Consider the following 14,938-nt stretch of genomic DNA (forward strand, 5'->3'; position numbering starts at 1 on the left):
GAGACTGTGTATAACAAGATTCCCATTTTCTCTCCTGCCTCAATTATTCTGGCCTTCTTAGTCTTTTCATTAATTACTGTATTACTGAGGTGGAGAGAAAGAAGATACGAACATAAGGAGCTTCATAAAATCTTTTTCCTAAATATGATCTGCTGTCCTAAATTCATAAAGCTTTTTTTGAGCTCTGTATAGACAAATAACAGGTCTGCAAAGCAACTAGGGAATACTGCTAATGATGTTTTAATTGCTGTTCATTAGAATAATAGGTATTGTTTGGGTTTTTTCTCCTGGCTAAAAATGTGGTTTAAATTCCTTTACCCAGAAGGATGAGTGTGAACTTAAGAGTTTTTACATGTGCTGGTTGCTGCTGAAATAAATCCAGATGATCCCCCTCGATTTCTTACAATCTCCAACTGTAATTCTGAGGACGTTTTTTAGGCAAAAGAACTGTTTTGCTGCACAGAAGAGCGTGCCATGGCTCTCTGAGCACAGGACCTGAATTAAGACCTGAATCCTAATCCTGGCTCTAAGACCAACCAGTGCTGTGACCTTGAGTAAGTTATATATGTGGCTCCATAAAATGATTGTATCTCCACCATCACAGGATTTGGGGGAGGATTAATTTGTTCGTGTCTGCTTAGAAAGATGAAAAGCATTAAGTCCTTTCAGCTGCAGGTTGTTAGGAGTCAGTCAACACTGTGAATGTCAGATATGAAACAGACATGCCAGGAGCCAGAGAATGTGAATATTAAAGGTGACAGGTTTAAAGTCTTTGTTATACCAAGGGGAGCTTTAATTCTGACCCTCACTGGCATGCAGTTCTGGAATGTACACATCTGAAGACTTTTAAGGGTATATATTGCAAATCACTAATCTCTTATGATTTTTAAATTATTGCAGCTGTTGTGTGCCAAAATAAATCTGTAATTAGTTTAAAAACTTGGAGCAAAGAGAACTGGCACATTAGATGATCTTACTTGTAGCTGTGTAAAAGAAAAAATAAGGTATTTATATGTCAGTTTGAGACTTTGAGGTAGAAAGCACTGGTACATTTTGCAGGAAAATATTTCTTAAAATATACTACAAACCACTGGTATCTTCAGTAAACAAATTCGGTAACATCTCACAGATTTAAACAAAACAAAACCTCACCAACATAGAAGCACTTGTACTCACCTTGCACTCCTTCCTCACAACTGCTTATTCACTCTGTAAACATCTGTGGGTGTTACCTTCATAGTGACTCCCTGCCAGGCAAGCTGCAGCCCATCTGATGCCATCATGCATGCATCACTCCATAACTTTGATCCTTTCTTTGGTCTCTCACTTCACTTCCAGAATGAAGCTTTGGTTCTAACCATCAAAGCCACATATGTATCATGTCTTGGCTACAGTTCAGATAATCTCTCTTTCTCTCAGTAGGGCTACAGCGTTCTTTTGATCACTGAAAATCAAAAGCCAACAGAAGTGTAGTAATAACTAGGAAGAAAACATTTCCCATTGAGAACATCACTGGATAGTAACATGCCACATACCAGCACCAGAAAAAAATGTCTTGGATTTTGCAGGATAGGGACCAAAAGTGAATGTATCCCATTGAGCATACACCTTATAAATTTCTCCAAAGCAGGAATCTGTTTCTCTCTAAGGACATTTATCCTACTTAGTAGTGTGAAAATGGCAGATGAGTTGCACAGCAAGGAAAGCACAATCCCTCTCTTACTCATTTTGTCATGGGAGAGAGCAAAATGAAAATAAAACACGATTCATGAAGAATATTTCCAGGAATGGCAGGTATTCATTTCTATACACAACCACATGACAAGGCTTAATTTGTACTAAAACTCTCATATTTTCAAATGTATTTTGCACTTCTTTAAGAGGATTTTTTCCTAAAATAGTTTTCTGCTCAATTGAATTGTGCAATTTATGCAAATGATGTGTGTGTGCAGATGGAAGGAGAGGGGAGGTCAATACTGTTCCTACAGCCTGTGCCTTTTCTGCCTTATCTATGTATGAAATGGTGCAGCTTCTGTCTGTTTAAAGGTCCTACACTGAAGGAAAAGGCCACCAGCAAGAAAAGCACCTTCCTCCCACAATAGTTGGAGTATTGTGCAACAGAACAGATTGTATCAGTTTTAAAAAAAAGTCCTGTCCCTGATAAAACAGTATCAGAAGCATGCAGAGATCACATCTCCCTTCTCTCATTGTTACTCAGCTACTTTTATGTAACAAAATGCTAGCATGGTGATTCTAATCTAATTCAGCTGCACAAGCACTTTGACTGAAAGTTCAGAGAGGTGCTTTTAATCCTCTCCAGCACGGCCTAATAGAGGATGGCAAAACAGGAAGCCCTCGTGTGCAGATCCTTCCTCACTCTGCTGGCAGGGTGGAAGGTGCCATCTGTCATTTCATGCCATTATATGGGAAAGTGCTGTCTCCTCTGAACTCCTTGCAGCAGCTGCTCCTGCAGGCTCAGCTCTTTGTCCTGAGCAGGCAGCTGCCTGCCTCCCCCTTGGGAAGAGTTGTGTTTCCACAGAATCAGACAGGGCTAGAAGTGATCTCAGAGGTCATCTGGTCTTTCCGCCAGCCGTTGGGATGGATGGGCGCTCCCTGACAGATGTTCCCCCTGGCAGGCAGAGATTCTGCCTCTCAGAGACCAAACCTAAGCTGCCTTTCCTAAATTAGGAGACCCATCAGTTCCTACTGCGTGTAGTGGCAGTTTGATGCCCGGTTGTTTTTCAACTACGACCATTTATTCAAGCAATATGATTTTGTGAAAATACAAGATTTTACTTGAGGAATCCATTGTGAAGATGATGGCTTGGTCTTTTAGAAAGTTTCTGTCCATCAGTTTTATTCTCCAGGTTGCATGCTTCCTATTCCACTACCCCCTGCTTAGCTGTGCTAACCAGTGACACAAAAATCCATCAAATTCCTTAGCTGCAGGACCACAAAGCATTAAAGATTTCATTTTAAATGAATAAAGCAGCCTGCACCTTTTTGGATCTACTATAAACTTTTTGTAAGGACATGGGCACTGGTTAACACACCATTAAGCTGAAACAAAAATACAATCAGTGCCTACAAATGGAAGTAATTCAGAGAGTGAGAGAATGGGCATGGTGCATTGAGATCTCTGTTCCTGGAGAATAAATGCCTCAAACAAACTGCCTTCTAATTTGCATAAGAAGTTGTAGTGTAAATTTTCATTAGTGGGCACACTTTTTAGCAGATGTTTATACAAATAAATGTCTGTGGTAATAACGAGATATGCTTGGCTTCTCTAACTCTGATGTATTCTGTCTGTGCACACCTGCATTTGAAAGCACAGAAAAGAGTATCACTCTCTATGAGAAGGAACACTGAAAGTCTCAAACAGTCCTGCATCTGCAACAGAAATATAAAGGACTTTTTGAATGACTGGCTAGTGATAAGTGAAAAAAAAGCCCTATTGTGTAACCACACAAAGCACTGGAGACAAGACAAACCTATTTACATATGAGAACTCAGACCTCAAGCAAATCCTATAAGAAAGGACATGAGACAGGATAAAAGATATGCAAAATCAGAATTTCTTCTTCCCCACAGAGATTACTGCAAATTTCTACTTCTTTCATTTATCCTTAGAGGTTAATCCTGTATGTAAACAACTATGCAATGATGGTCTCCAAATATATACTAGAACTATGTTCATAAATGTCTTTCCTCTTCTAAAAATGCATACAAATTATACATTAAATAGGTGTTATATATTCCATTCTCTCTACAGGTTATATCTATGATGCAACGTATTTAAGGAAATGCTTCTCCAATTTGGGCATCATGACTAAGTATCAGTCAGAAAGAGCAAGGCTATTTTAAAAATACAAGTCAAGATTTTGCATGATTTGTCCAATGCTAACAGAAGAAAAAGGAATAGCAAGAACCTTGGAAATAATATAGATATGCTGTCTTCATATAGGACAACAACCAAATGGTAACAGAGCTTTGATATTCTAATGCTAGGAGAAATTAATTTTCTCTCTGATTTGATATACTATCTTTTTTGCTGATGCTGATAAAATGTCCTTCCCCTATACCAAACTATTTTAATGTTTCAGTCATTTACCTTTAGTGCAACATAGCATATAAGAAGTAATTTTATTCCACAATACAAACAGCTTTTGATGTTGTTTAGGAGTAATGGAACAGGTTAAAATGTGGTCCTGTTGAAGCTCATACTTTACCTGTTAAAAACTTCTGTTGTTAGCTCACCTTTGCATGCAATGTTTGAATTTTCCAATATCCATGAGACCTTTCAGTACAAATAATTAGTACTTCGTTAAAATCAAGGTTCAGGTAACCAAAGATACTGTAAAAGGTTGAAAGAAAAAAAGACCAACAAAATGTACTGTCCCTGTCACCCAAGTACTTTCATAACTGAAGCAACGACCTTATTACACCGCCTGCCTGTAAATGATTTAAAAGGTTCTGCTGTTTGACAAGTCAGAAGAGTTTAGGCAAGAGCTGGTAGGGCTCAGACAGGCAACTTCATTGCTTGTGACAGTGCCTGGTATCCTGAGCCACAAGGAGCTCACAAACTCCTGCTCATGTGTCTAACCAGATAATCACAGGGACGTTTCTGACCTGTGGAAGAAATGCTTGTGATTTCTGAAAGTGAGTATTTAGCACTGCAAGGAGGATTGAACTGCTAACACCAATTTAAGGCAGTGGTTGACATAGAACTGAACTCTCTATATGCTAACCATTCCAAACAGTCTGCTTCAGCCACTAAATTCTAACAATCCATTATTTGCATGGGATTTCTCATCTCATATTAAACTGAGGAATTCTGAAAGATTACATTATCCTGAAGACATTATCTTAATAAAGTCTTAGCACAAGTGCCTTTAGAATCTGTGGCAGAAGTTCAGAGAAGAGCCAAAATAGTCACAAGTCTCTGTATTTCAGAAGCAGATGGCTTTGTCTTTTTAACTTGCATACCAACCTTATCTGAAAAATGTAAATTCTACTGCTAAAAGCACATTCCTCTGAAATCAGATCTGGGCTTCATTACTTAGGGCTGGTTGTTTCCACATTCATTTAATAAAGTTTTGTGAATAGAACAGATGAAGGAGAGAGGGCCAAAAAACTAAGGGAAGGAGACTTTTGCAGTGACTACTCATCCCCTGCAAAGTTTCTCTGTCATCTAAAACCAAATAGCCAAACTCACTGCTGAGTGAGTCATCTCATGAGAACCCCTTGCTAATCCTTTCCATTGCTTACAAGATGCAATTGCCCCACAAGCTGCAGGTGCTAGTCCAGCACACATCCAGCCTCACCAAGGCTTTAATCCCCAGAGCACATCTGGGTTTTGTGGGGCCACCTTGGCTCTTCCAGACCACCTCAGCTCAGGAGAATGTGCCCCTCCCTGTGCACAGATCCCCCAGGCTCTTTCAGCCATGGCAGAACCCAGCTCTCACAGCAGACCCCGGGTGTTTGTAAAGCTACCTGCAGAATTGGAGTGGCCAGGATCACAGAATAAGCAGTTTAGAGGCTTTACCACATAGAGAGCTTGGAAGCTCAGAGAAAATGTTTAAATCAATAGAAGATGACTTTGCAAATAAGGGAAATCTTTTAATTACTTTGCTAAGAAAACAAACAAGTTATTTCCTTAGGTCATGCAGCATTGCCCAGAGTTAAATGTAGTAACTCCAAATAAACTAAAGATAATGGATGGAAAAATGTACTTCTGTGGAGTTGTTTTCTGAGAAAATGTATGTAGTATAAAAAAGGAATATGAACCTCAAACTGCTGTGGTAATGTATCCTGTACAGGCAGGCATCACAAAAACAGAGTAAATTCTTTCAAAGTGGCTGAAGGTCACAGAGCTGTACATTGTAGAGAAAAGACCTGTTGTTAGGGCTCCCTTTGGCATGTACCTGATTAATCCTTCCATTTCACATTCCTCCCCAGCAGCCAGCTGAACAGCAGAGTGGGGGAATTAGTTTCCTTTGCCCTCAGAGCAGTCTAATTTCTCCAGGAAAATAGATGGCTTTAGCTAGGCAGCTAAATAAAGTCAAGAAAAACATGCTCTTTCCAGTTAAGAAAAAAAGGTGTACTTGCAACAAATGACTGTTACATTCAAAATACAGACAAGTAGTGTAACCTCAGTCCCCAGAAGCTAAAAGGGCAGTTATACCTGTGATCCTGTCCAAGGAATGAGCAGCTAAGTCTCTCTACTCCTCCAGCTTCAAATTCTTACAAGGTTTCTAAGAACAGAGCAACTTCTGTCCTATTAAATCTAGTTTATAGCAAGCAGACTGACAGAAAATGCCTGGACAGATTTACTGCATGTACTTTGCTTCCTTAGGTTGAAGGCTAAATGTGGCACAAAACCCTAGGCTTGTAAATAAGTACTAAGTGGATCAATTATAAACACTATGGGGCCTTTGCTACTCTCTTCATTGCATTTAAAATTTTGCAAACTGTCTTAATTACAAGAAACTGTAAACACAGTTAACCAAAAATAAACTTATTTTAGAAGCCACATAAAATGATTTGGTTACCTATATTGAGGAACTAAATTAATTACAAGTACTACAATAATTTTTGCCTAATTCTTCCCCTAATCTTCCAATTTCACAACTGCACCAAATATTGGACCTAAAGCCTCAATTTTAACAAGCATCTAAACTATGCATAAATTGAGTGCAATTTTTCCCCACCTTTATTGGAAAACACGTCCATGGCAGCAACATTCATGCTTCTTGCAAGTTGTTCTAATGATTGCCTACTGCATTTCAGTGCATTAAAGCAGTACCTTTTAGTAATACATTTGTAGTGTGTATTTGAGTATCTCCTGTATCTTTGCATGCAGCTGTTCCATAGTCTTGGAAATAAACAGCAATTCTAATTTTAGGAGAAGATCCCTGCTTTGAAGTCAATTTGCACTAAAGTCAATAGTACTGACAGTGACTTCACCAGGAGCTGAAGCTGAACATAAATGCTCATCTGTTATATTAGCCATGGTATCAGCCACCCATTACTTTTTGGCACCCACTTTCTCCAAAGTAGAGCACTCCTTCCAGACATTTCTCTTTTTGTAGACTAAGGAAATTTCCAGGGAACTAAACTGTAATGTGATTATGACAGTATGACTCTGCTGTTGTCATAGCAATGGAATGAGGGTGATAAGCTGTTAAGTAAAAATAAAACTTCAAGTACAGCAAGTGGAAAACTAACAATTATTCCTAACCACTTTACCACATTTATAGGCCTTTTGGAGAAAGGCCAGTAAAGTTACCAAGGGTAGATTGCCTTCTGAACTGCTCAACTCAGAGTTTTCCACCTCTGGGCAACAGAGCCTGAGTGTTCTTGTTTCCTTGTAAACCTGTCTTTTTCTGGGCCTGTTCATTATTGCATGTGCTATGTGGGACTGGAAAAGTTCCATAGAGTTCACTGGGTAGAGAAATTTCCAAGAGTTTCTTTCATTATATATACGAGGTACCCTTAAAAACTTGGGAGTTCAGATGAACTGGGGTTACAGAGTCAAAAAGGGAAAGCTGTGTTGGGATGTGGTTTGGACCATGCATAGGAAGCTTTTGTAGTAACAGGACTCCATTCCATGTGTGCACACACAGACTTGCTGCCTGTAGCAGCTAACTCAGTATTTAAGCTACACTTTTCTACCAAGCACCTCCCTTTCAGAGCAATTTCCCTGCTTCATGCTGTTAAAAACAGCTGCAACACCAAGCATAGAAATCAGCCTCTGCAACAACTGCTTGTTGACTTGGTAACAAATTTCTTCTTTTTAAAACTTTCATCTGGCTAGCCAGCCCTTATGGAATTTGAGTTTTCCTTAGAAATATAATTTCTCTCTCCCACAAGATGGTGTTATTAAAGGGACAGAGTGATAAAAACTTGGCAAGTCCTTATAATCCATCCTGTGTTTCAGTCCACATTTTGTGGAGTGATGCTTTAGGACTTTTATTCTTACCTTGGTACGGGGAATACTAGACAATGTTCCATGTTGCCCAAATCATGAGCATGATGAGAAATTTAATATATAATTTTGCTTTTTAATTCATGTAAGAGAAAGTTCTGTGAATTTTGCTCAAGTCCATTCTCACCACAGAATGGCACTGTTAAGGAATGGCACTGTCTAAAGATCAGGATCAGTAGTTTTAGTTGTAGAAACAGATTTTCTTCTGAATTCAAAACCAAGTAAAATCCAGTTAAAAAAGAGGGGCAGGAAATTCCATTCCAAACAGAGATAGGTGGAACCCTTTCCAGTGTAATTTAAAAATTGCTTTCTTCAGTCTAGGGTGATGACTAGCCCTAGTTTTCTTATAGGAGGGCTGGGAAGGGGGGTAGGGTTTGTATTCACTGAAAAGGTAAATTAAAATAAACACAACATTAATAAGTTATGCTAAACATCATGCTTTTTATTTTTAGGGAAAGAGCAAGAAAATAGCAGTACTTCAACAGACTAGAAAAAGCCTCATGTAAATACTAAAAGCACAGCAAATTATACTAAAAGCTTATACATTCTTAAGTCAAAGCATAAAGTTGCATGTAAATATGTGTGTGTATATATATTAATACATGTATACACACATAGGCACACAACTTTTAAGTACACATGTAACAATCTGAATTATCTGTGTTTTCCTTATCATTCAGTTTAGTTTTGGGTGAGTGAAGCAATTAGACCAGAATTAACATTTTAAAAAAAATCCAACCACTGCCACAAACTAGATTAAGAACTTACACACATACACAATTACAGCACAGTCTTTACTCTTGCAGCCTTTGAATTCCACTAAAATAAGCCAATTTTAGAGGAAATGCACCCTGGAAGTCTCTTGGCTTTTATCACTGAAACATCCTAGCCTTTTTTAAAAACTAACAGAGGAGCTACCCCAGAATGTGATCTCCAATTCTTCCTGCAAACTGCATGCATGCCAGACATGAACCATGCAAAAACCCTTTGAGGTTTAAGCCCTTAATTATTACCTTGTGTCAAGATTCAGGCACTGTGCTTTACAGCAATCTTCAGAATTAAATTTAAAAAACAAAAATTGCACTGCGAGTTGATTTTACTTAAAATAGAGAAGGGTGAAAACTCAGATAGTTGGCAACTCTCAGCTGATTAAGCATTTCACACTATGAATTAATAAAAACTTAACCAAGTGCTTTAGCAAGTTCTGAAAACAAAAATAAGTTATATTTCAAAGAACAAGTTAGTATAAAAAGTTTTAACATACGCAAAGTATGTGCTCAAAATACTTATTTCGCATTTTTAAAAAGAGCTGTCAGCTACCTTACAGCAACAAAGTTCACCCAGTATAAAATATTGCAATTTGTCCCATTGTGTCATATGAGAGGTTTCCTTATTCTTCATATGATCAAGAACACTTGCACAAGAGTTCATGTTATCCAAGCCACATAGTGGCAGACAGACTATGTTTGAAAATGTGCTTTTACTATGCAGTGCAGTAAAAGCTAAGCAAACCATTTCAGAGCAGCGTTTAGCAGGTCAAAGAGCTACGTCAATGCAAGAAATCCAGAGAAGAGTATAAAAGTTAATGCCAAGTGGCAGTACCAAGAAAGTGAATTAAATCAACAGAAAAAAAAAACCAAACCTGCTGATTGCATTCACTATCACATGTACAGCTTGTAAGCTAGGAATAAATTAGTTTAAGGAGAAAAAAAAAATTAACTGTGTAAACAATTCACCCAGTACAAAACTGGATGCAGCCGGTAAGAGCAGAACTAGCTTAGTAGTGCTGAGGATGTGCGTGCATCCAGATGCCTGTTCAAACTGCATTTATCAATGCCACTGACCCCCCCAAAAAAACACCTAGAGCTATGTACACCACAGCAGAGGCTTCCCCCCCCCACTTACAAAGTTATCACAATTCAGGAAGTCACTGCTGTCTTCTACAATTAAAATTCCAGTTATAAGCTACCAATGTTTGCAATATGAAAACACCCACCTTCCATATTAAATTGAAAACTCTTGTCAAGCATGTCTGAGGACTCTTCAAAAGTTAAAGTACAGCACTTTGCTCAAGTGGTATTTGCATGAGTAACTTGTACTGACAGCCTGTTAAAATAAGAGAATTTAACACAACTCAGGGTAGCTGGGTGTTCCTCCTCAGAAAGAGGGATCCATACAAATTCCAGTCGTTCTTGCTGAGGTGTGTTACAGGGAGAGAAGGACAAAAGAACCTCAGTTCAATCAGCCTCGAGGGGAATCTTCCTGCTTCTAGAAGTATTCCTCCTCTTCATCAAAAAACCCATTTTCCAGGGCGTACGAGCAGTCTGCGTTAGAGTCAGCTTGGCAGGCACCTTTGTATTCTTGAATGGATTCGTACAGGGAGTAGAGCTGACACAGCAGTGACATATCCAGCTGCCGAAGGCCAACCTGCAGGGGGAACAATTCAAACAATCACTATTACAACTGTCTTCCAATGGCAGTTGTAATGCCACATATCTTTTGTTGCTAAGTGGGAGGATAAAGCTTTTTTCCACCTTAAACAGCTAGGAAATGTGGAAGTAAAATTCATTTTCTAAGGAGACAGATGTCCCACAGGACAAAGTGGACAGAAGAACAATAGTGTGATGCAATAGTACAGAACAAATGCAGTGTTCTTCAAAATGCTGTGTTACAATGGTGTACTTAACTTCCCATAATCACTGCTATCAGAACTATGGCAGATAAATTCATAAAGTCTATATTCCTCATTGTGCAAGGGAGGTATTTTTCCAGAAACACTGTGTGTCTTTCACACATCTTTCTGTCACACCATCACAGGCACTCTGTTTTTGTTTGAAATGGCCTGGAGTAAAAGTTTCAAATTTCCTTTTCTACATTGATGTACATAGGCTTCTGACAAAGCCAGGTATGTTTAGCACAATACAGCACACTACTCTCAGGCAGCAAAACTAAAGCAGAAGTGACACAAGGACAAATGTCATAGCTTGCAAATCTCCAGAGTATTTTCATGTGCCACTCAAGCATAGGCTTGATTATAACTAAACACCTAATATTTTAGTCCTTAAGCTTCTCAAGTATTAGTTACAGAGTGAATTTAAAATTTGAAGAACCACAAAAAACAAAAGGCTGCATCTTTATGTCAGGTACAAAATCAGTATGTTGCACTGCAAAGTGAAATAAACCTACTCATTTAACTCAATTCAGTCTCCCTCTCTGGCAACAGATGGAGAGCTCCCTTGACACTGTCACCTATCCAAGTCAGATCAAATTAAAACTAGGTTTTGTCTTGCAGCAATTAGAGATTTCAGAGAAACAGCCATTTCAGCCTTACTTTTCAAGGAAGCCTTATGCCAACAGACTGTCCTAGTGAGCCTCAGTTTCAACAAATAAAGAGTTTTTGCCACAACTCATGATAAGAGGAAACAAACAAATAAACAAGCAAACAAAGTTAGCAGCCTTTACTGCAACCTGAACACCAGGTTATATTTTACTCAGAATGAGAACTCCTACCTCTCCTTATGCTTCTGAATTCTCAGGACAATACACTCAGCAGACAAGAAAACCACAAGAAGCTAGCTAGCATGAAGACCTTACTTTGACATTGCTGAACTATCCTACGAGCAGCTCTTCCTGAAAGCTTTCAAGAACAACACAAATTACTTGGTGACATCATGAAGCCAAAACATGAACTCTTGCCTCAGATCTATGCTACTTTTCTCACCCATTTTCCTTTATAACCTAAACAAACTGTTCACCTAAAGTAAGAAAGGATGCTGTGAAGCTGGACTTAACACTATGATATACAAACATGAGATCCACCTGGCAGACCTGCATGAGAGCTAAACGTTTAAGGGACAAGAGTGCAGTCCAGAACTGTTTAAAAGCAATCAGGAGTGAGTTGAACCACAAAAGTCAACCTGGAGACAGGTGACCTTTGTCCCCCAAGGAAAGTGGGAGCATTTTCACTAGCTGCTCTCCTGTTTCAGCTCCACGAAGGACTTCAGCACTTTCTGTGAAGTTCAATCCTACTGACTGCCAAATACAAACTTTAAGGCAAAAACTGCTCAGCAGAATTAACATAACAGGTCTTTAAACCAAATGATTATGTTTAATATCTTATTTTTCTGTTGCTGCCACTAATATCAAACAAGTCTACTGAAAAAACTACTCTTCAAAACTTTCAAGTATGATCCCTGATGTAAGAAAAGCCTGAAGAAACATCCAACCCTGATAGCATTAGCACAGTTTTTAATGCCAGCCAAGCTGCTTTTGACTCTTGATAAGACAACCTATAGCATACAGTTCCATGTCTTAATTCAGTTCCTCACGATCACAACTCTGAAATGACCTTTCCTCTCTCCTTCTCCAAAGTATCCAAGTGCATCACTTTCTCATCTTTAAAATCTTACATACACAGTACCTTGCTTCATCATGCAGGGAAAGATGCTCCATCCATTCCTTCCTCACTCACAAAGGAAAATTTAAAGCAAACCTATTACCCAATAAAAAAAATCTTTGACTGCTGCCAAGAAAGAGCATTCAGTATCAGTAATAAAGTGCTTTTATCTTCTTGATGAAAGGCAGCCTATTAGTACACAAGAGCCTCTATAATTTGTACAGGCCACAAAAAAGTACATCTGGAACCAAGGAGCCTGTTGCTTGAAAGTCTTTGATGTGTTTAGAAGTATCTTTTTCTTCAGAAGTATTTTATCAAATTATCATCAAGGATAACAGAGTATTAAAGGAAAGTTTAAAGGGGAAGTCTGGTTATCAGACTTTGAGAAATATCTCATTTGATTTCCCATTAGGAAAAAAATAGGTTAGACCTGCCTAATGAGTTATCTTTGCTTTTTTGGAAAGGCTTAAGACGACTAAGACCATATGTCCTTGTTTCCTTTTCCAGCATTGCAAAAGGAAGCCCCGGCAGTCAACAGGCACCCATCATGAGCTTTAATGCAAACTGGCAATTCTAATACACAGTTTTAAGAATTATCTCTAACTGTTGAAACACTGGTGGCAGACTAAGATTTCAGTACAATACATTGTCCTTCTAAATCCACAGAAGGACCTTCCAAAAGAGCTTCTTGTCCTCAAGTATCTTTTTAGTCTGAGAAGAATAGTCTTGAACAGGGCAGATTTTCAGCAATATCATATTTTACATGCTTCACTGAGTTATTAGAGTTGGAAGACACCTCTGGAGATCATCCAGTCCAACCCTCCTGCCAAAGCAGGGTCACCTCGAGCAGGTGACACATGAATGCGATCAGGTTTTGAGTGTCTTCAGACAGGGAGATTCCACGACTTCCCTGGGCAGCCTGTTCCAGTGCTCTGCCACCCTCAATCTAAAGTTCTTCCTCGTGTTGAGGCAGAACTTGTGTTTCAGTTTATGGCCAGCGCTCTTCATGCGGCTGCTGGGCACCACGGTAGAGTCTGGCACCACCCTCTTGAGACTCACCCTAAAGATATTTCTATATATTGAGATTCTCTCTCAGTCTTCCTGTCTCTAGACTAAACAGGCCCACCTCCTGCAGTCTCTCTTCATAAGAAAGATGCTCCAGACCCCTAATTATCTTTGTGACCCTCTCCAACAGCTCCTTGTCTTTCTTCTACTGATTCTACAGAATCCTCAGCGCGCAAGGCTTAGGCTATTATTAGTCATTACAGCTGCAGCTTGCACCAGCCAAGCACCAACACCCAATTAGTGTTTAATCAAAAGGTGCGCCAGGTCGCCCGGAAGAATTTCGCTATAATAACGCCTCGCTACAGGATCCAAACAGAGTCCTGGAGAAAACTACGCCGAATCACTGCCACTCGGGCTGCAGGGATCAGTGCCGAGCCTGGGGTTATTTTTTAACGCCTGCCTTTGACCGTGGGTGCCGGTCCCGGTGGGTGCCGGTCCCGGTGGGTGCCGGTCCCGGTGGGTGCCGGTCCCGGTGGGTGCCGCAGGGCGCGGTGAGCGGCTCCCCGTCCGCTCCGGGAGCAGCCCTGCCGACACCGGCCCCAGCCCTCCCCCGCCGCCGGCCGGAGCCGGGTAACGGGGCCGAGACAGGGGGCAGCGCCCGGGGCCGGGTAACGGGGGCTGCACTCGCTCTGGCCCGGGGAGGTGGCGGCGCTCCCGCCGCCCGCCACGTCCGCCGCCCCCGCCGAGCCCCGGCCCGCCCCGCTCACCATCTCCTTGCGGAGCAGGGCCAGCGCCGCGTCCAGGTTGGGAGGCTTGGGCGGGCGCGGCGAGCCCCGGCCGCCGCCGTTCAGCTCGTCTTGGATGCGGGACTTCTGCGCGTAGAGCCGCTCCAGGTCCCGCCAGCGCCCGCCCTGGCCGCCGCCGCCGCCCGAGGACGAGGAGTTGAGCAGCCCGCTGAGGCTCTTGGGCAGCGGCGGCAGCCCCGCGCCGCCGCCGGGCCCCAGCAGCCCCGGCCCGCTCATGCTGCAGCCGCGGCCACCGACGGAAGGAGCCGCCTCGGCCCCGTCGCGGGAGGCGCCGCCCGGAGCCCGCCCCGCCTCCGGGCCGGGCGGGGGCGGGGGAGCAGCGCGGGGCCGGCGGAGGGAAAGGAGGGCAGGGAAGGGAAGAGAAGGGGGGCGATGGAGGGGCCGGGCCGCGCCGCAGGTGCCCCGGGGCCGCGCTCGGCGACTGCACTTCGGCCGCTTTGTCTGGTGTGCGGCGAGGCCGTGCGGGCGCGGCCCCTCAGGAGCAGCGCCGCGGCAGCAATCGGTCCCCGGGCAGCGGGAGGCAGCAGGGCCCGGCGGCAGCGGGGCTGAGCCTCCGGGCGCGGCCCGGGGCCGGGGGAGGGATGAAGCGCAGTGAAAGCAGGATGAAAGCAGATTAACTGCTGCAGGAGGAGGGTGACCAGTTCTTCTGTGGCCATGGTGTTACAGCAGACGCTGCCCTCCCTTGCCAGCAAGATGTTTCTTTCTGCCCCGCTTTGGGCTGGGATAGGTGTCTTCTCAGTAGCC

The 14,938-nt window shown here is 41.9% G+C and overlaps 1 protein-coding gene across 1 annotated transcript; it reads right to left on the minus strand.

The window, feature by feature from the left end:
- Positions 1-8,408: 8,408 nt before the first annotated feature.
- FAM89A (family with sequence similarity 89 member A) lies at positions 8,409-14,547 on the minus strand. Its single transcript, XM_079298172.1, has 2 exons — positions 14,156-14,547; positions 8,409-10,414 (listed from the first exon to the last, which is right to left on the minus strand). Exons 1-2 carry the CDS (start codon positions 14,408-14,410, stop codon positions 10,256-10,258), a joined length of 414 nt encoding a protein of 137 aa, XP_079154298.1. The 5' UTR covers positions 14,411-14,547; the 3' UTR covers positions 8,409-10,255.
- Positions 14,548-14,938: the final 391 nt, after the last annotated feature.

Source organism: Erithacus rubecula (genome assembly GCF_903797595.1).
Source record: "Erithacus rubecula genome assembly, chromosome: 2".
NCBI lineage: Eukaryota > Metazoa > Chordata > Aves > Passeriformes > Muscicapidae > Erithacus > Erithacus rubecula.